The sequence below is a fragment of the Macrobrachium rosenbergii genome, chromosome 51, assembly GCF_040412425.1.
Source record: "Macrobrachium rosenbergii isolate ZJJX-2024 chromosome 51, ASM4041242v1, whole genome shotgun sequence".
NCBI lineage: Eukaryota > Metazoa > Arthropoda > Malacostraca > Decapoda > Palaemonidae > Macrobrachium > Macrobrachium rosenbergii.
Window position 1 is genome coordinate 53695383 of NC_089791.1, and position 20707 is coordinate 53716089.

At 38.0% G+C, this 20707-nt stretch overlaps 2 protein-coding genes across 2 annotated transcripts in view; both read left to right on the forward strand.

Annotated features, from left to right (window-relative positions):
* LOC136833555 (uncharacterized) overlaps window positions 1–2367 on the forward strand; it is a 6409-nt gene extending 4042 nt beyond the window's left edge. The window contains exons 6-8 of the mRNA XM_067095773.1: window positions 87–205; window positions 1724–1851; window positions 2109–2367. Of these exons, the coding sequence (XP_066951874.1) occupies window positions 87–205; window positions 1724–1851; window positions 2109–2229 (368 nt within the window). The 3' untranslated portion in view covers window positions 2230–2367. The remainder of the gene's footprint in view (window positions 1–86; window positions 206–1723; window positions 1852–2108) is intronic.
* A 3663-nt stretch (window positions 2368–6030) lies between these two features.
* Window positions 6031–17523, forward strand: LOC136833418 (probable rRNA-processing protein EBP2 homolog). The gene is given in 8 exon segments (XM_067095561.1): window positions 6031–6169; window positions 10873–10984; window positions 12089–12181; window positions 14165–14272; window positions 15319–15549; window positions 16822–16927; window positions 16930–16985; window positions 17416–17523. Coding segments are annotated over 7 exon segments (780 nt in total). The 5' UTR covers window positions 6031–6169; window positions 10873–10891; the 3' UTR covers window positions 17509–17523.
* Window positions 17524–20707: the final 3184 nt, after the last annotated feature.

The following is a 20707-nucleotide window of genomic DNA, read 5'->3' on the forward strand; positions in this document are numbered from 1 at the left end:
AACCAATAATAGGTTCCTCTAAAACATATAAACTGAATAGTTCTTCGCCGTGGATGTTTATTTGAGACTTTTCTTAACCCTTTAAGCTACTGACGAAATAATTCCCGACGAAGCAGCAGCAGCAGGAGCAGCGGTCACAGACAAAAAGTCCAAGGGCGTCACTCCGTTCGTGAATGACATCGCTATGCTCGGTCCGCAATTGGCGGTAAGTGAATGATGAATGTGTAAAGATCGTCAGAAATTGTTGGTAGTGTTGAAGTTAAGATTCTCTCTCTCTCGTAAACATAGACGGTTTGTTGCATTACAAGATTCATTCGCTCTCTCTCTTTCCGTAAATGGAGGCTATTTGTTGCAATACAAGATTCTCTCTCTATCTCTCCTTCTCTCTTTCTTCGTAAATGCATGCGATTTCCTGCAATGCAAGATTCGTTCTCTCTCTCTCTTTTGCAAATGTAGGCTATTTGTTGCAATGCAAGATTCTCTCTCTCTCTCTCTCTCCGTAAATGGATGCGATTTGTAGCAATGCAAGTTTCGTCTCTCTCTCTCTCTCTCTCTGTGACATCTTTATATTTTAAGGTGCAATATTGTCTACCTTGTAAACCTGGTGGAGTCTAACTATAATTCATAGACAAACCTTAGGAAATTAAACATTTCACCTAAGAGATAATATATTCCAGCTTTATTATTATTATTATTATTATTATTATTATTATTATTATTATTATTATTATTATTATTATTATTATTATTATTATTATTAAATAGCATACAGACGTTTTTGTCGCATAAGTCAAAAGGGTAATTCCTAAAGTTTAATTCTCTAAGGAAATTAAATTTTTCTCATACTCTCTTGGTGATTCCCCAACGCCCCGTAGGCAGGCAGTGCTTTCAGTGCACCTCACTCTGTCCACTGTAGGCATTACTTAAGGTTCTTTGCAGCGTCCCTTCGGCCCCTGGCAGCAACTCCTTTCGTTCCTTTAACTGTACCTTCGTTCATACTCTCTTTCTTCCATCTTATTTTCTTCAACCTTCTCCCGAAAATTTACTCATAGCGCAACTGCGAGGTTTTTTCCTCTTGTTACACCTTTGAAAAACCTTTTTACTCTTGATTTTCCTTCCAGCGCTGAATGACCTCATCATAGGTCCCAGCGCTTGCTTGGCCTTTGGCCTAGATTTTATATTCTATTCTATTCGTTCCCCCAACGTTCACACAGGTGTTGGTTACGCTAGAAACGAGTTAATAGAGATAATGTTTCTCGTGACTTCAGCAGTTTTGACTAGCTTTTCTCTTATTGTTGATTTTTTTTTTTTACAAATTAAAAGGTCGTCCACTAAAAGTATATACTGCCTTTTCATCCCAGAGCTAGTTAATAAAAATTAACGTTTCTTTTGATCTTTAACTCTCTTATACATGCCAATAAAAAGTAATGTTTCTCATAATGTTTGACGACTGTTTTGGTTATCGTAGAGAAACCTAACGTCACTTCAACAGTTGTACACTAAAAGTATATAATGACATTTCCTCCCAGGAACGAGTTAATAAAAAGCAACATTTCCCGTGATATTCACTCTGTTGTGGGTGTTAAGTAAAAGTAATGTTTTCGTGACTTCTAACTCGGCTGTGTCAAAAAGTAACGTTTCTCATGATATCTAACTCGGCCGTTGGTTACCGCAGAGAAACCTAACGTCAAAATTATGTTTTCAAATAACGTCTTTTTTCCAGCTGTGGGTGGTAGACGTGGCAGACGGTCGCATTAGCGGAGAGGAAGGGCGCTCCGGTGTCTGTGAGACAATCCAGAAGTTGGAAGACAGTCACGGTTTTGCGGGATCCGTTTTCGGGAATCTCTTGACGTAAGTAGGAACTGAACCACAAGCATTGAGAGAGAGAGAGAGAGCATGGTGGAGACGAATAAACACTGATATCCAACCGTTATACAGTATGACTATGGGTTTAAGCGCTTACTGATCAAGAACTGTTTGAGCAACGAACACAACTCTCTCTCTCTCTCTCTCTCTCTCTCTCTCTCTCTCTCTCTCTCTCTCTCTCTCTCTCTCTCTCTCTCTCTCTCAGCGATAAAGGCAAATTCTGTTGATTTCTCCCATTGCAGGCAAACTGTCGTCAAAGCTATGGCGTCCTACTCTTCAGCGGAGAACCTTCTGGAACGAGCAGGGATCCACAAGAATCCTAATCCTTGCCTGGGATCCTTTGCAACTCCTCACACGGCTTGAAGGAATCACTGTCCGTCTACTCTGTGAATAACTGTCTATTGCTTCAACGGGCATTGCGTTAGGGGCATACTGTACAATTTGATATAAATAGACTTGTTTAAGAAGGTAGAATTGTAGACCTATTCATTAAAAATATTGAATATGACACAGCATTTTCATTTTCCTCTCTTGATAATGAATGATAACTACGGAATACTCGACTAAAAATGGAAAGAAACTGTCACCAATGACCGATTCATTAATGATTTATAGAAAACTTAGCAATCCAACAGCTTCAAGGCCTAAGCATCTGACAATTTTATACTTCAGTACAGAGTAGTTATTGTGTGTGTGTGTGTGTTTTTTTTTTTTTGCTACATTTTCTGTACTTCCGAAATTTTCCGGCTGGAGGGTTAAATCCTTTTCAATTTTTTAAAACTTTATGATGCTCGTTCATGAAGACTAGTTTCAACTCAAACCTCTTAAAGTTGGACAATTAGTACTCTGTTCTCTTCATCCCATACTTTAAAATACTGGCGATGCACTGTGTTGAGTGAAAATACCAAAAATTAATTAGAAAGATATATACAATATATATATATATAATATATATGTATATATATATATATATATATATATATATATAAATCATCCTACAATCACGTGTGGAACAGAAATAAATTTCTGTTTCGTCGAGGATCGAACCAGGTCTCAGGTGAAGCGCAGAGGCGTTAACCACTGGAGCCATACAAGTCTAAAAGAAGTTGGAACCACAGAACAGCTGCCAGGGCAAACTAACACTTGCATGCTGTGATTTTCCACAACTCCCGACTCACTTAATGACCCAATAGACAACATTTCATTTAATTCTCCGCTTCTGGTGAATAAGATAAAATCATCAACACACAATCACGTGTGGAACAGAAATAAATTTCTGTCCGGATCGAACCCAGGTCTCTCAGGTGGAAAGCAAAGGGCGTTAACCACTGGGCCATACAAGTCTAAAAAAGTTGGAACCTGAGCAACTGCACTGAGAAATTACCTGGGCAAGCTAACTGCTTGCATACCAGTTTTCCCAACTTCCCGACTCAGCAATGACCCAATGAGACAACATTTCATTCGAATTATCCCTTCTGAGTGATAAGATCAAAAATCATCAACAACAATCACGTGTGGAACAGAAATAAATTTCTGACTGCGTGGATCAGACAGGTCTCAGGTGGAAAGCAGGCGTTAACCACTGGAGCCATACAAGTCTAAAAGAAGTTGGAACCTGGAGCAACTGCCCCAAAGAATTACCTGGGCAAGCTAACTGCTTGCATACCAGCGAAGTTTTCCCCAACTTCCCGACTCAGCAATGACCCAATAGACAACATTTCATTTCAATTATCCCTTCTGAGTGAATGAGATAGAAATCATCAACACACAATCACGTGTGGAACAGAAATAAATTTCTGACTCACGTCGGGGATCAGAACCAGGTCTCTCAGGTGGAAAACAGGGCGTTAACCACTGGGCCATACAAGTCTAAAGAAGTTTGGAACCTGAAACAACTGCACCCGAATTACCTGGGCAAGCTAACTGCTTGCATACCAGCAGTTTTTAACTTCCCGACTCAGCAATGACCCAATAGACAACATTTCATTAATTATCCCTTCTGGTGAATAAGATAGAAATCATCAACACACAATCACGTGTGGAACGAAATAAATTTCTGACTCGTCAGGATCGATCAGGTCTCTCAGGTGGAAAGCAAGGGCGTTAACCACTGGGCCATACAAGTCTAAAAGTTGGAACCTGAGCAACTGCACCCAGAAGGGTTACCTGGGCAAGCTAACTGCTTGCATACCAGCAGTTTCCCCAACTTCCCAAACTCAGCAATGACCAATGGACAACATTTCATTCGAATTATCCTCTGGTGAATAAGATAGAAATCATCAACACACAATCGCGTGTGGAACGAAATAAATTTCTGACTCACGTCGGGATCGAACCCAAAACTCTCGGGTGGAAGCAAGCAGTTAGCTTGCCCGGGTAATTCGCTTGGGTGCAGTTGCTCTCAGGTTCCAACTTCTTTTAGACTTGTGGCCCAGTGGGTAACGCCCTTTACCTGAGGGCCTGGGTTTCGATCCGACGTGGTCAGAAGACATTTCTGTTCCACGTGTTAATGTTTGATGATTTCTATCTTATTCACTCAGAAGGATAATTCAGATGAAATGTTGTCTATTGGGTCATTGCTGAGTCGGGAAGTTGGGGAAAACTCGCTGGTATGCAAGCAGTTAGCTTGCCCAGGTAATTCTTTGGGTGCAGTTGCTCTCAGGTTCCAACTTCTTTTGACTTTGTATGGCCCAGTGGTTAACGCCCTGCTTTCACCTGAGAGACCTGGGTTCGATCCCACGTGAGTCAGAAATTTTTTCTGTTCCACACGTGATTGTGTGTTGATGATTTCTATCTTATTCACTCCAGAAGGGATAATTCGAATGAAATGTTGTCTATTGGGTCATTGCTGAGTCAGGAAGGTGGAAAACTCGCTGTTATGCAAGCAGTTAGCTTGCCCAGGTAATTCGCTTAGGTGCAGTTGCTCTCAGGTTCCGACTTCTTTTAGACTTGTATGGCCCAGTGGTTAACGCCCTTGCTTTCCACCTGGGAGACCTGGGTTCGATCCGGCGTGAGTCGAAATTTATTTCTGTTCCACACTGCGTGATTGTGTGTTGATTTCTATCTTATTCACTCAGAAGGGATAAGTCGAATGAAATGTTGTCTATTGGGTCGTGCTGAGTCGGAAGTTGAAAATCCGCTGGTATGCAAGCAGTTAGCTTGCGAGTAGTCCTTAGCGGCAGTTGCTCTCAGGTTCCAATCCTCTTTAGACTTGTATGGGCCCAGTGGTTAACGTGCCCTGCTTTCCACCTGAGACCTGGGTTCGATCCCGACGTGAGTCGAATTTATTTCTGTTCCCACGTGATTGTGTGTTGATGATTTCATCTTATTCACTCAGAAGGGATAATTCGAATGAAATGTTGTTCATTGGGTCATTGCTGAGTCGGGAAGTTGGAAAACTCGCTGGTATGCAAGCAGTTAGCTTGCCCAGGTGGTTTTGTGCAGTTGCTCTCAGGTTCCAACTTCTTTTAGACTTGTATGGCCCAGTGGTTAACGCCCTGCTTTCCACCTGAGAGACCTGGGTTTAGGATCAAAGTATTTATATATATATATATATGCTTATATATATATATATATATATATATATATATGTATATATATAACTATATATATATACATATGCATATACACACACACAGACAATGTAAAGAAATAAATGTTAATGCTGTGGTTTTTCTGCAGCACCGTAACACAGAAGGGAACTCAATAGATTTCATTCTAGTAGGACCTCCAAAATAAATATGGGTTTGGGATGAGGATAGACTGAATTATCAATTAATCTGTATCGGTCTTCCACGATAATAAATACGAACTTTGAAATCCTATACATAGCGAGTTTAAAAATGCTGAAAGCACAGCAAAGAAGCTGTAAATAAAGATGTCAGAATAGTTATAGTGTAGCCAAATAAGGATGAACCGTTATAGAGAGAAAGATTCCAAACTTCGTAGTAGATTCGTGCAAGAGCCACGTCAAAAATATAAAGAGAAATTGATAGCTAATATCCTTCTGTTTGCAGATCTACCAAAAGAAGAAATTGAAAATAGAAAGGGATCTTTAAAAAATATATGGTATTACAGAGATAAACTTAAATAAGCGCACATAAGAGAAAAGAACGAGCTAAAGAGGAGCCGTTTCGAAGGAGAGTTTCGTCCTCTACTACTACTACTAATATTACCACTCGGTGACAATGTGGTCAAACTTCGTGGTTCATCCGCTAAGCAGTTAGACTTGATTAACTACACAGATTTGTGTTTCATTAATTAACTTCTTAAATCGAATATAGAAAAAAGTATTTCACAAGCGGTAAGTGGAACGTTATGAAATTCATACTTTCTTTGACCTTAGGTAAATACGAGGCAAGGTTAGCCTAGCTGAAGCCTAGGCCTAGCTTAGGCCTGTAGCCTAGGTGTATCTGCATTGCCCGTTTGTCGTAGGCCAGGCTTCTCTAACTTTATATATTCTAGCATTAGAGTAGGCCTATGTTATACTATTTGTACCTCGCTAACATGAAATTATGTGTAAGAAATGGTTGAGGGTAAGATGCAGAGTATCCTAGGAGGTCACGAATTTGACATTTATTCCCAATGGGCTGGTACTAAACACGTCAGCCATTTTGCACGTAAAGTGATAGTTCCTGAACCAGAGGGGCGCATTAGTAGTCTTCAGTTTGGTAAAACTAGAGGGTAACCGCTTGGACTGATTTGTTGTTGTTGTGGTAATTCTAAGCACTAGCTCTTACCTTGAAACTGGTTTTTTCTACACATTTAGGGTTTCTGATACTGGCGGTGAGTTTGTTGTCGGCCAACTGTTATTTGCCCCCTTACTCAACAGTAAAGGGGGACTGGGAATTCGGGGTTTTGGGTGGTGGAGAACACAGAAATGGGCGAATGTTTACATTGGAGAGCGCCCTCTGGAGGGGAAAAACAGAGGAGCATTTGCCAATGAGGAGGGAGTTAAATTTCGTTTTGCTGTGTTTAGTACTGGCATCGGGGATGGAAAGTCCCTTTGCCGTGTTTAGTACTGGCCCGGGGGTTACACATATGTTAACAAGTTATTGCACTTGCCGGACGGGATATGAACCGTTCCAAACAGATGAACCCGTGCTCTGTCTTGTGAAGATCGCATATAGAAACCCCTTGTTGGATGGACTTCGAGGGTTAATTACAGGTTAATTACATTCTTACAACAAAAATTGAAGATAAATCCATAATTAGCAACCAGAAAACTATAGAAAAAGTCAAGTAAGAAGGAAATCACTGCCACGGAGCTACTACTTAGATCTACCGTTGTTAGGCCTATGGAATGGTTTTGCGCATGCATAAGTCATTAGGGAGCCATATGTTCAAGAAGGGATTGGCTAAGGAAACCTTTTATAAAGGAACCATACTAACTTAAGGTACCCTAACCTAACCTAGCAGGCCATGTTACTTAGTTGTGGTGGTCCGCTACCTGAAACACCCCTCCCCCCTGGTGAAGGGAACTCCACTTTTTACCAAAACCTCCCCTGTAACACTGTGCATGCGTGAAAGCATTCCAGGATGGCCAGCATACAAAAACACTTGGTAAAACTTTACTTTGATTGCGTGGCCTGATTCCCATCAGTTTTCAATTGGGACAGGTTACAAACTTTTTGGTGGGAGGGTCTCCTGGCCAGGTCAGGGCACGTCGCCCTAAGTTAGGCTAGGTGGGTAAGATCTGGTTAGGCCAGGACCTGGCATTATAGGAAAGGTTATGCCAATGTATGTATGAGAAACCTGTTCTGGTTGGCGACTGGCGGGAATCAGGCTGTGCAACTAAGGTAAAGTTTTACCAAGCATATCAGTTCTGATGTTAATTATAGGTTAATTATAGTTGACCACCAAAAAGTAACAGTAAATTGTTAATAAGCAACCGAAACTGCAAAAACTGGTAATTCTAAGAAAAGCTGTCGGTGAGCTGACTATAGCAGGTGATGTTTCCTATGTTATTTTCTGCTTTACAACACTTAAGTAATATTTTGTAGGTCAGCTGTGGCTAAACTATGATGACAACTGAAGACACATGACAGGTAGTCTAAGCGGCGTTCCGCGGCGAAACCTCACTTCACCCATAGCTAATACGACAAAATTGGCAACAGTAAACCCGAGGCTGGTTACAATTTTTGCACAGCATTAGCTATGGAGGGGTGTGGAGGGCTCGCCGAGGAATGCCGGATTAGAGCTACCCCATCATGTAATCTTCAAAGGTCAATTACAGTTTAGTTACAGCCGTCCGACAATATATTACTTTAAATTCTTGTAAAGCAAGTAAAATAACATAGGAAAACGTTAATTGCCACAATCTAGCTCACTGCAGAACTACGGCTTAGAATTACCGAGAAGTCAATTTCTAAGGTAATACCTGATGTGGAGCAACCCCATTGTTCTACCTTCAGTTTTACCATTGTTTATTTTTGTGATATTTACCACTTTATGCATTCATCCTCAAGGAGCAGGTTCTAGCCTACACATAGTGTCCGCTTGGCACCTAAAATGATATTACCGAGGTAGATGGGTGTGCTAATAGTCTGCCTGCTAAAGGCCTAACCTAACTTTTATAGTCTAGGTCTGTGAATAAGGTAAATGTTCTGAAAAGCTTGGGGATGTTGTAAGTGGTATTTGAGGGTACAGGTATATTTATTAGCCACAGCCTGTGTCTTTTGGGTGTTTCAAATGATTTTGACCTTCATTTAGCCTATTATAGCCTAGACAACAAAATGTTTTATTGTGCTGATTACAACTAAAATCTTGAGTAATAGTGATAAACATAACATAAATATGCAATTTATGTTCAGAACATCATTAATTGAGTGCTGGGAAGGAAGTGTAATACAGTGGTTCAGGTTGCACACTCGCTGGTGTGATGCAGTAGGCCTATTGGATTCAAAATTGTCTTCAACACTTATTTTACGAAGACTTCACATGCTTATTTTAGTTCGTATGGCAGTATCTTATAGCTCATTTTATTCATGAAATTTCAATCTTGTGAAAGTATTCTTAAAAGTTTAATTTTGTTGTTGTTTCACCAATTAAATATTGAGTGAAAATTTGCAAATTGGGCGATTCATATGTGTCATTGGCGTTATTTTACCGTTTGTCATATACTGGGTGGTTTATAGAACAAAGGGAGCAGTTCTAACACTACCTCTGAGTGGAAGTTTAGTCCATGTTTCCGATGTCCAGTGTTACTTGGGGGACTAGGATTGGTGAAGCTCCCCCAGCCAGGTCAGGGCATGGCGCCCTAAGTCAGGTTAGGAAGGTAAAGTCTGGTTAGGTCAGGTCATGGCATTCTAGGAAAGGTTAGTTTTGTTTTCTTCAGTGGAACTGTGTCTATCGTTCTCAACTGGCCCCATTAGGCTAATCTTTAGTTCCTGAGGTAGAGTATCCTCTCCAAGTCAAAAATAATGGGGGACTGTAGGCTACTAGGAAACTGGGGTTTTTCATGTGGGAATACAAAAACTTAGTGTGCTGTTGTTTTTTTGGTAAAACTTAGTAGCGTGAGTTTACGTGGATGCATCTTTGGAGCCAATATAGATGGATGCATGTCTAGCCTAGGCTACCCCTTATCTGTAGTAGGCATTTCAGAGGGAGTATAGCTAGTAAAACTGAAGACTATTACTGCAGCCTGGTTCCCACCAGTTGCAGACCAGAGTATTTACCACCTTTTGTTTAGGATTTTGTTTAACTTTGTCTTGTTTATCTTTATGGTATTTGCCGTCTTTTGCTTATGTTTGTACGTTTATCTTCAAGGGGCTGGTACTAAACATGGCACCCATTTTGCACGCAATCTGGTAGTTACCAAAACCAGAGGGGCTTGGTAGTAGTCTTAAAGTTTTACCATATGACCTGGCTAGACCTATTTTTACCCAAGCTTACCTTGGACATCGAGCCCTTACCTGCCTCGGGGGGGAATTCAAACCATGGACCCCATCTAAGTAAGCCATGACTCCTCCTCCTGTATACTACCTGCAGCTTCCTTTGTCATAAGTGTTTTGGGAAAACTAATGATCAGAATGGTTAGAACCAGTGATGTTTAACCATACATTGGAATGTTAAAACTTGATATAAAACCATTAATGATGGTGATTTGGTTGTAGTAACCTTAAAAAGAGATGGTGGTTCACAAGAAAACCAGGGCAACCTAATAAATGTACTGAAACAGTCACGATTTTTAATTACACTTGCATGCTGTTTTTGATATAGACATTGAATTACATTGCAGATTATATTGAAGATGGTAAATGACTACACATCCAAAGTGGTGTGATAGTAATTTCTATTAAAGCTGCAGCAGACAACTTACATTTAATGATGAAAAATATAGTTTTACATGAGTAATCCTGTAAGTGAAAATAAACTTAAGTTGTGACCATTTTGGATTAGTTTTGAGGCTATTTGTGGTCACTTCAGCCATATTGATTTTCTTGATGACCCAGTGAACTAAAATACAGTAGGCTACGTCTTATCACTGAGAGGAGGTGAAACTTTGTCAATATTGAAAGGCCAAAAGTGATATTTTCTCCTATCTAAAGCAGTTTTAAGCAGGGTCACACAGGTAGCAGTTTGGTTAGTTATCAACCTTACTGTTGCTTTGCTTGTGCAAGATGTATTTCATGTATATTTTGTAATGTTAAGTTTATTTTTTTAACTCTTTTGACATTGTAACATGTTCTGTCATTTCCTTGTCGGGCTTAAGCTGTGGGCATTTAGTTTATGTGATAACTTCAACTCAAAACCATATTCTTTGGAAGCTTGAATTTCAGATCAGTGGCCCCTATGAGTTTGTTCCATATGAATAGGGTTCATCTTCTGAATAATAATAATAAATAATGGTAGTATTGATAAGGTAATGATAGTAATCTACTGTATATGAAAAACTGAATATAAATAATTGATGGAGTAAGTATCCCTATGATGTAGCTTAGCAGTGCAGTATTCATTTTTAAGGAGATTTAGTGTACAATATATAACAGAATAATGTTTTTTCAGGTGAGTCAAAGAGACAGCAATGGCCGAGGACAGTGATAGTGAGTATTCTGATATAGAGTACACTACCATAGATGAAAAAGAAGCTGCTGAAGGTTCAGATTCAGATATTGAGGTAAGAGGTGAAGAAGGATTGGGGATGATGAGTGGGATAGCGGGTACCATGAAACATTCAAGGGGTGAACAGGGACTGTTACAAGGTTCCAAGAGACCATGAGGATTTAATGTGGTTCTGTAACAGCTGTAACAATTGAATTCATGAACACAAAATGGCCCACGGGGCAGGGGGGTTAGTGCCTTCAGTGCACCTCATGTGGTGTGCCGTAGACATTACTGATGGTTCTTTGCAGCATGCCTTCGGCTCCTAGCTGCAAAACCTTTCGTGCCTTTTATTGTACCTCCAGTCATATTATCTTTCTTCAGTCACACTTTCTACCCTCTCCTAAGAATTGTTTCATTGTGTACTTGCGAGGTTTTCCTCCTGTTACAACTTTCAAACCTTTACTCCCAGTTTCTCTTTCAGCGCTGAATGATCTAACAGGCCTAAAGTGAATATTCCAATTCCATTGAACTCAAAATACTGTACATTGAAAAAATTGGCCAACTGCATTGGGAAAAAGTTCCATTAGGTTTTACAGTAAACCCCCCGTATTCGCGAATTTCTCTGTGGAATGTTTCTACCCATTATTTGCGGAAAATTTGGCCTTGCGGTTTTTTTCACTGAGAAATATTCACTAATTACTGTATTTTCTTATAATTTTCATGTCTAAATGTACTTTTTGTGGTAAAACTATTAAAATACTCAGGTATAAGCATTTTTAGAGTTTTTTTTTGTTTTAACTATCAAAATAGGCAGTTCTAAGTGTTTTTAGAGGGGTTTTAAGTATTCCCAGATTTTAGCTGTTTGTGGGGGTGGGAGTGCGGTATGCATTCCCCGCTAATACGGAGGGTTTACTGTACAGTATATGCAATGTTGCTGTAGTTATGTGAAGTCTCTGGCATTTTCTTTTATAACATTCATGAGATTTTGAAAAGAGAGGAGCTTAGTGTCCTCTTCATGCAAATGTCATTCACACATAATGGTACATTTATAAGTTGAATTTTGACAATTTTCTATAAGTCGCATGAAACTGCTATTTACAGCTCCAGTGATCTTTGTTGAATATGCATTAATCTGTGCTGTGTAGTATATCTAACCATATTTACTGCTTTATTGCAGCTTGAGAGACAGTTTAAGAAAGGTGAACTCAAGCCAGGCATTGTGGACTTCAGAACTAAAACAGAAACAGAAAAAGAATTTATAAATAATGTGGTAAGTTGAGCATTTGGTAAGTGTTAGCTATTTTGATAGAGAAATACATTTTGTGCATCACTGGATGCCTTTGGTAACACAGTGCATAAAACAACTTTGTTTTGTGCTTGAAATCAAGGAAAAAGATAGAACTAAACATAGCTACTAAGGAAACAGCAAACAGAAAAGAATGAAAGAATGTAAATTTCATTTGATGGTTTCTAATCACCCCCATATTTAACTGAAATGTGTACTCAATAGCAAGCCAGGTGTTCCTGTTCAAAGACAGTTGATTGTCAGTACATCCAAACTTAAGGTGATACAGTATGTTAGTATACTTTTGATATGATTAAAATGATAGTTTTATAATAAAGCACATATTTATAGACCCATTACTTGTAAATAGCTTTACTGAACACAAGGCTTTGTGCCATACCAACTTGATAAATTTTGAAAGAAGAAAGATTCCACTCTACATGCCAGACCACACTCTACAGGAGTGAAAGGCAAAGTGTCAGTTCTCTGTGTTGCTTCTTGTAGAGTGGCTGTGCTGTGCTTCCCTGATTTATCACCTCTTCTTGCTGTTATTAGGATATCATGTACACAGGAAGTGTAGGATATGCCACAGATGAGTATATGGCCTGTTTAGTTCGTGGAAGTATTTTAGTACATGAAGGTTGTATAGTACTTGGGAAAGACATACACATAAAGACAGATGTGACTTGGGAGCAACTGAGGTAGAAGTCGTTGCATACTTGGAATCAAAGGGTTGCTTAGGAGCAGTTGTATCATTGGTGAGACCACAGAAACTTCGGATGATAGTCAACCAACAGACGTTCCGAAAGCAGCAGTAGGTATTGACAGTGAGACTGGAAGCAGAGTTGCTGAAGTGGAGGATTTTGAGGCTGTGGTCAGCTCATCCATGGATGAATCAACCATAATGAAAGGCTGGCCATGGAACACAGGGGCAACCTTCTTTTTGTGTTTGGGCAGTAAAGAATGGATGAGCTCCAATAAAGGGAGTGGATGACATTGCAAGATGAAGTGCAAGAAGAGTGCAAAGAATGAATGTGAAATGAAAGTGGCAGGTGATGAGGAGATTGGAAGATCCCTCATAAGGATGAAAGGGAGATCGTCAGGAGAGGGACAAATCAGTATGGGCAAAGGTTCATCAGGCAAAAAAAAGAAACTTGTTGGTTTTATCTGTGGCATGACAAGATGAGGAAGAAGTCAAAAGACTCACCAACAGCTGTACTGGGTACAAGATGGTTGTACACTCACCCTTGAACATGGAGGTGCCACTGATCCACGGTCCATTTCACACACACCTTAGGCACTGCAAGTGCTGGATCTTGCCTATGGATAACATAAATGAATTATCAAACGTACTATCATCACCTACACAAGTGTGCAAAGTCAGTCAAGGTAAAATAATTCCCCAAACACTAAATAAATGACAGGAAGTATACAGTTTGCTGTTGAAAATACAAAATATCTGAAGACTAGATAATTCAAAATATTTAGAAACGAACATGTGAGACAACTGAATGAAGTTGTTATTGTGAACTGGCAAAAGTGGTAAAATATTCACTTAGTAACCCTTGATAATGAATGAAGATAAAAGATTAATAAAATAAATAAACACTAAGCACAACATGTCCAAGTGAAGCAGAATGAATGGAACAAGTATGTGGATGAAAAATAAGACTGCTACATCCCAATAAGTTGAAATAATAGCTGTAATCCTTGGAAGTAGGGCAGCATAACCAACTTCAAATAAGTCATGTGGATGAGTGATGCTGCCTCTTCCAAGCCAGAGGTGAATGAGCTGAGCATACCAGTAAGACTTTTCTCCTTGTAAAATCTTTCAAGTTGGTGTTACTGAGTTGTCTTGCAAAGACTAAGGTATGTAATGATTAAAGGATTCAAAAGTAAAAATGTTTAAGTGTTACAGAATTAATGTGACAGCTTTGATAATGTATTATGGTGTTATTTTGTCAACAGAAAGGTTTGAAAAATAAGTTAGCAGAGTTTAAGCTTGATTTACCATGGATAGAAAGAATGGACATCTGTATTGAAGCTGCAGCCTTAGCACCAGAGCTGAACGTTGAGGTATGTTAATGTTAATTTGGTTATTAATTTGTTATTTTTTTAAATTAGAGTGATAAATATTTGCTTCTTTTGCATGAAACCTGAAATTCCTCTTTATAGAAGTATGAAAAATTGGAGTATATTAATAAGGGATGGTCAAGTCATATTATTAGTGGTACTGTACAATGAAAACTAACCAAAATGAGCTAAATTTTTGTTGAATGTGAAGAATTGTGTATTTTTTCTCTTAGACGAAGGAGTAACAGAACAGAAAAATTTGAATTAAGAGGTGAAATGTGAGCATGGATATGAGTAGATATTTTTTAAAATATCCTGAATAACTTGTATAATTGAAACAGAACAACCCAACTTGAAAAGTGAAATCAAGGTGAACAGTGTACTTTACATAAAACCTTCCCATGAGTTTTTTTTGTACCTTGGTACAGTAGTTTTCTGTTAATACAGTGAACCCCCATATTCGCGGGGGATGCGTACCGCACCCCCCCCCACGAATAGCTAAAATCCATGAATACTTAAAACTCCTCTAAAAACACTTAGAACTGCCCATTTTGAAGTTTAAACACAAGAAAAACCTTGTAAAAATGCATATACCTGAGTATTTTAATAGTTTTATCACAAAAAGTGCATTTATTCATGAAAATTGTATGAAAATACAGTAATTAGTGAATATTTCTTAGTGAAAAATACTGTGAATGGGCGAATTTTTCATGAATAATCGGTAGATATGTTCCACAGAGAAACCCGCGAATGGAGTTTCCTGTATGGTATTTATATTGAAAATTTTAAGTGTTTGACCACAGAAATTAATTATCTTTCCAGAAAGATTACATTATTGATGTAACTTTGAGTTGTTCTTATTTTTACATTATTGATGTAACTTTGAGTTGTTCTTATTTTAAGTAAAATAATATAGAAGTGCACGTGAAGTATGGTACGTCAGCCACTTGTGGGTTTTTTAATTATTTGTACCAGGGTTCTAAATACTTTTTATTGGCTCAAAAAATAAGGAAGAAAGAACTTTGTAGTGAGAGTAATGTTCTTTGCAGATCGAAGAGCACGCACAGCAACGAGAGAAGTTCATGAGAAGCAAGACAAAAAACTTTAACATAGACGATGATCCCCTTCACAACGACTTCAAGCGTGAAATGACTTTTTATAGGCAGGCTCAGGCAGCTGTACTCGAAGGTTACAAGCGACTGAAGGAACTTGAGTTACCCACTATGCGACCAGAGGACTATTTTGCAGAAATGGCAAAAAGTGATGAACATATGCAAAAGGTATGTTTATACACCCTTTCAAAAACAAGAGTTATCTTGTGTACAAAATAACACCTAAGATCTTACTGATTTTCATTTAGCAGATAAGCTCTGTAGTGGGTAGTGCTGTCATGCACCTCATGCAGTGCACTGCAGGCATTACTTTAGGTTTTTTGCAGTATCCCTCCGCCCCCTAGCTGCAACGCATTTCATTCCTTTTACTCCACTAACATTCATATTTTCATTTTTCCATCTTACTTTCCATCCTCTCCTAACAATTGTTTCATAGTGGAACTGTGAGGGTTTTTCTCTTTTTACACCTTTTAAACCTTCTTTACTCTCAGTTTCCCTTTTAGCACTTAATGACTTCATAGGTCCCAGCGCTTGGCCTTTGGCGTAAATTTCATATTCCATTCCCATCCATTTAGCTGATACATTTTAGTTTCCAAGCTTAAAGTTTCTTAATTTGTAGAAAATCTGGGGGAAAAACCGACTGATGTACCCATACCTATTTTTGAGAAATCAGGAGTGTAAATAGTTTTGATTTCTTGTGTCCCTGTGTGCATATTCAGTCCTCATTACTTCTGTTTTTCTTAGATTTATTTCGAGTTGCATCCTTCTCGATATATGATGCAATTTCTTAGGCAGGCTTTGAGATCTAGTGATGGTTTGCTGATTAACAAAGTAGTGTCTTTATTCGTAGTCTGTTAAGTTCTTGTCATTACTGCCATCTAAATCTTTTATTCTATTCCACACAACAATTTGTCATCATAAAATCTATAAGAAGGGCAAGTAGCAAAGTGAAAAAACATTTCCTATCAAGTTCACTTGATAGGATCCCATCAACATTAACCTTGCATCTACTTCATTCATGAATAATTTGTGTTAGCTTTACATATTTAAAGGGAATGCCATAGTTATGCAAGACCTTCCTTAGTGTTGGTCTGTGGATTCTGTCATATGCCTTCTTATAATCAACAAAAGCCATCAAAAGTTGATTTTTAAATTTTATGCACTGCTGCATAAATATCTGATCTGTGCAACTCCTGTCTTTTCTAGAACCAGCTTGAATATCCTTATAAGATTTTATAATTTTTCTCCAACCTTGCCAAATGTTTTCATTATGATTGATGAAAATGTGATGCCTCTATAGTAACCAGATTCAGTCAGATCACCTTCAGTAGCAGTTGGGAAGATTTATTTTTTTTCGAGTGTTATGGAAACTTTATATTTATTTTATCTAACACTTAAAGGGTATTTGTAAGGATTCATCGGCAAATTTCCCATACACAGATCCGCAACAGATTACTGAAGAAGCAGAAGGGCCTGGAACTTAGTGAAAGGGTGAAGAAGATCAGGGATATTAAGAAATATGGTAAACAAGTACAAATTGAAGTGGAGCAGAAAAGATCAAAGAGAAGAAAGCAATGATAGACAAACTCAACAAATACAGAAAGGTAAGAATAGCAACACTTTTTTCAAGTGATTAGTTTTATCGGTTAATCTTTTTGTAAGTACTGTATAGTTAACAGGCCTATTCATAAGTTGAACACTGAACACAATGAAAAATTTCTTGGATGATGTACACATTTCACAGGCCATTCTACTTGCTGAATATTCCTTGAAATGAAGTATTGGTTGATTAGGACTGAGGAGTATCTTTTTATACATATAAGATACCCTTCGATGCTGAGAATTCGATTTCCCATGAAAATAATATTAAACCTTGGAATTGTCTCCAATTTTAGTCTTTTCAGATATGATTACTCATGGACAAGTTTAGAGCACTTGAATTACTGAAATTTCATATCTAAATTTTTTCTCAAGTTGTTTGTTCTTTGAAATTTTTTTGTTGTGTATAATACTCTTGTTTTATTTATTTTGTAGGGCAAGATTGACAGCTTAGATTTCCTGCCACAAGATGACAAGGAAAATAATCCCAAGAAGGGTGGTGGAAAATCAAAGTCCAAAGTGAAGTAAGAAACTCTTATTTGTTTTTGTTATGCATCTCTTCTGGCTTTAGTTTTCTGGTGGCACAAATAACTGTCACATACACTCATAAATGGTAAACTTTTTCCAGCACAGAGCACAGTTTTTTTTAACTAGTATTGCTTTTTTTATGAAAAATATACTGTATATGATCTTTGTATTATGTAAGGCTTACCATTTTAGAGAGCTTGCTATGCAAGTTTCCTTTTAGACTTGCTCTAAGTGTATGTTCACTTATTTGAGAGTGATGATAATACTCATGAAACTCCTGCAGGACTAAATGGTTATCACTAATTATTAGGGTTAATTCAGATCTTGATATCTAGGTTAGAAGTGGATATTGGCTTCCTGAAGTAAAAGATAAAAAATCAGAATTCATGATCAATGATAAACATTAAAGCAGAACCCTATTCAATCACTCCTGATGGGGGCCGGCCATATGAAAGTAAAGTATTTTGACTCAGTGGTATGGGTAAACTTCTTGGTTGAAACAGACCTGAAATTTGTTAACCAGGAAACTTTCTTTCTCCATCCCCTTAGAATATGGAAATTGTTCCTACAAGAATACAGACCATTGCATTTTATATAAGTGACTTACCAAGTAATTACTTAGCCTACAGTTTCCTTGCTTGGCAGCTTAAATTAAAAAATTCACGGGTAATGCCTCAAAGTATAGTGCAGGCGGCTGGTCCCTCCAACTAACGGGACTACTAGCAGACAACTTCATTCTGTTTCTGCTGGCGCTCAAGTCATCACCAAGTGTCTATGTCAGCTTTGTTCGACGGATTTTGGTGATGTATTGTCGCCTGATTTAGGTAACGCTAAACCTACATGAGCTTTCGGATCAATGTTCATTGTTTGTTTTAAAGATCGGATTCAAATTTATGTATTTCACTACAATAGCAATTCACAATCAAATTGGTTAACTACTGGTAGTGTAGTTGAATGTTCAGGTTAATTGTAAATCCTGGTTAAAGAGGTGGGTTCATGAGTGCTAGACAGATTTTTTGGTCAATCCATAATGTTAGATGAAGTCTCAGTTGAGCTTACTGGAAGCTGACATTTTTTGTGATATTGAAAAGTTCGTGTAGCAGCTCAACTGTGTGTCAGTAAATGAATATTCACTGCTGTACATATAACATTTCTGTTTTTTTCAGGTGGAGTGTGATGCAGAGACGAACTGTGTTTCCAGTTGGAACTGCAATGATCTTTTAGCTCAAATAAAGACTTTAACTTTCAAAAATGACTGCCCTGATTGAGGTTTGCATACCACTAAATAATTTCATGTCAGTGTTTCCCAAATATGGTTATGAAGAGAATTTAGTTTTTAATCAATCATTCTTTTTTTTAGAGCATTTTTGCCATTAAATTCTCTTTTTGAAAAAGGTCTTCAAACACCATTTTGTAGATTTCCTGGTTGGTGGCTTTGTGCTACTTCCATGAAAAATGGTTTCTTGACTAACATTAATTATTCATTTCATCATGATCCAAACCATCTCAACTGTAGCATGCAGCACTTTTTTAATCAAATCTTCATCTGCAATACAGTCTTCTTCCCTCTCTGACCATGGACTCAATGGCAACGAGTTACACCTTTTCAAAATTTCCAAAACTTGGGAAACGATATTTCTGCTCACAGAATGGGAGGGACATCTTCCCATCATAAATCTGGGAAGTGCAAGGGAAATTTTACATGAACAAGAGCCACCTGTCTTACCTGATTAACCTTCAGGAGAAGGTAATCTTTGTCTTAAGTTCTCCCTCACTTGCCCCAAGGTAATAATCACCTCACTTACTATCTTAACAATAATTCTGATTGTGCCTCTTCCTGCTTGCTTTGCTCAATTTTTCTAAGTAGTGTTTGTTTTAGCAAAGCTGTGGTTTTGGATATTTTAGTCATTTTATCTCCTCCTTGTTATTTGTTTGCAGCTATCCTGGTATTCTGTAACAGCATTAATAAGATCTATATAGCTGTCATGTGGAGCTTACCAGGTGTTTTGTTGTCATTGAACCTTTTTCCTCCTTCTGACCAGGCACAATGTGGCAAATTGATGACTCACACCATTTCATGTTCTTTGAGTAACCCTTCCACTGCACTGAATACAAGATATATTTTTGTCTAGGCTTCATAAATGAAGAGTTATTGTATTCAAGTCAATTTTAACTAGGAGTTTTGAACATGCTGGATTTTAGGTATTTTTAACCTTTATTTAAGATAAGCTATCAGTGGGCGAAAATGGCTATACCAAAGTTGTGAAGCTGATCTAGATTGTAAATCTGTTGCAGGAAGGGGAGTTCAAGAACAAATTCATCCCGAATTAGACAGAAGAGGTGGTAATGGTAGGAAAATGACATTCAACTCTCATGAAAAATAAAGAACACTTGATGCCCAGTGGTAGATTTGTAAATTGGAAAACTTTTGAGAACTAAGGAAGAATCTTGATTATATGTTTGGTCTCCAGTGAGTTTGTTTGTTTTACTTGGTTATGAAAGCAGATTTAATAAATTGTTAGATTAAAATGACTCCAGCTCTAATTTTACTTTCTTTAACTGGAGCTCTTGTTCTTTTGTGGTGACTCAGCTCTTATTGAGTTTTCTTCACCTGGCATCAAATCCGACTGTTTACATTGCCTGGATAACAGTACTGTACAATTATCAAGAAAGAGACCCAGGTTAAAATTGTCATTGTTACACTGACTAAATTAATGTCCCAGTCACTTTTAAGTAAGTGTACCACATTCTCAGTTGCTGTCAAGTATTATTTGTAAGATTTGTACTGCATACTGTGTATTGGAGACAGGTAATGACTGAAGATTTTGTTTGTAATTGCCAGTCTTAAATTCTAGATTTATTCCCTGAAAAAGTGGGTGGTAGATGGAACATTTCTCCATCCTGGTGGAGAAACACTGACTGGTTTATTATTCCTGGTTTCATAAAAAACTTTTCCCAGTACTTGTACAGGGTTTCATATTGCAACCAGTTGTCATCTTCATGTTGGTGAAAGAGGCAAGTGTACTTAGAGGCATAAAATGAATACTTGTGTTTTCCATAATGCTGGTCCCCATTGATACGTTTGCTGTATCCATCAACTCTAGTTTGACACAAGCAGCTCTTATTAGTTGAAATTGAGTAACCTAAGCCTCAATTATCAACTCTTAATAGCCAACCTTATCTTTTTCCAAGACTTAAC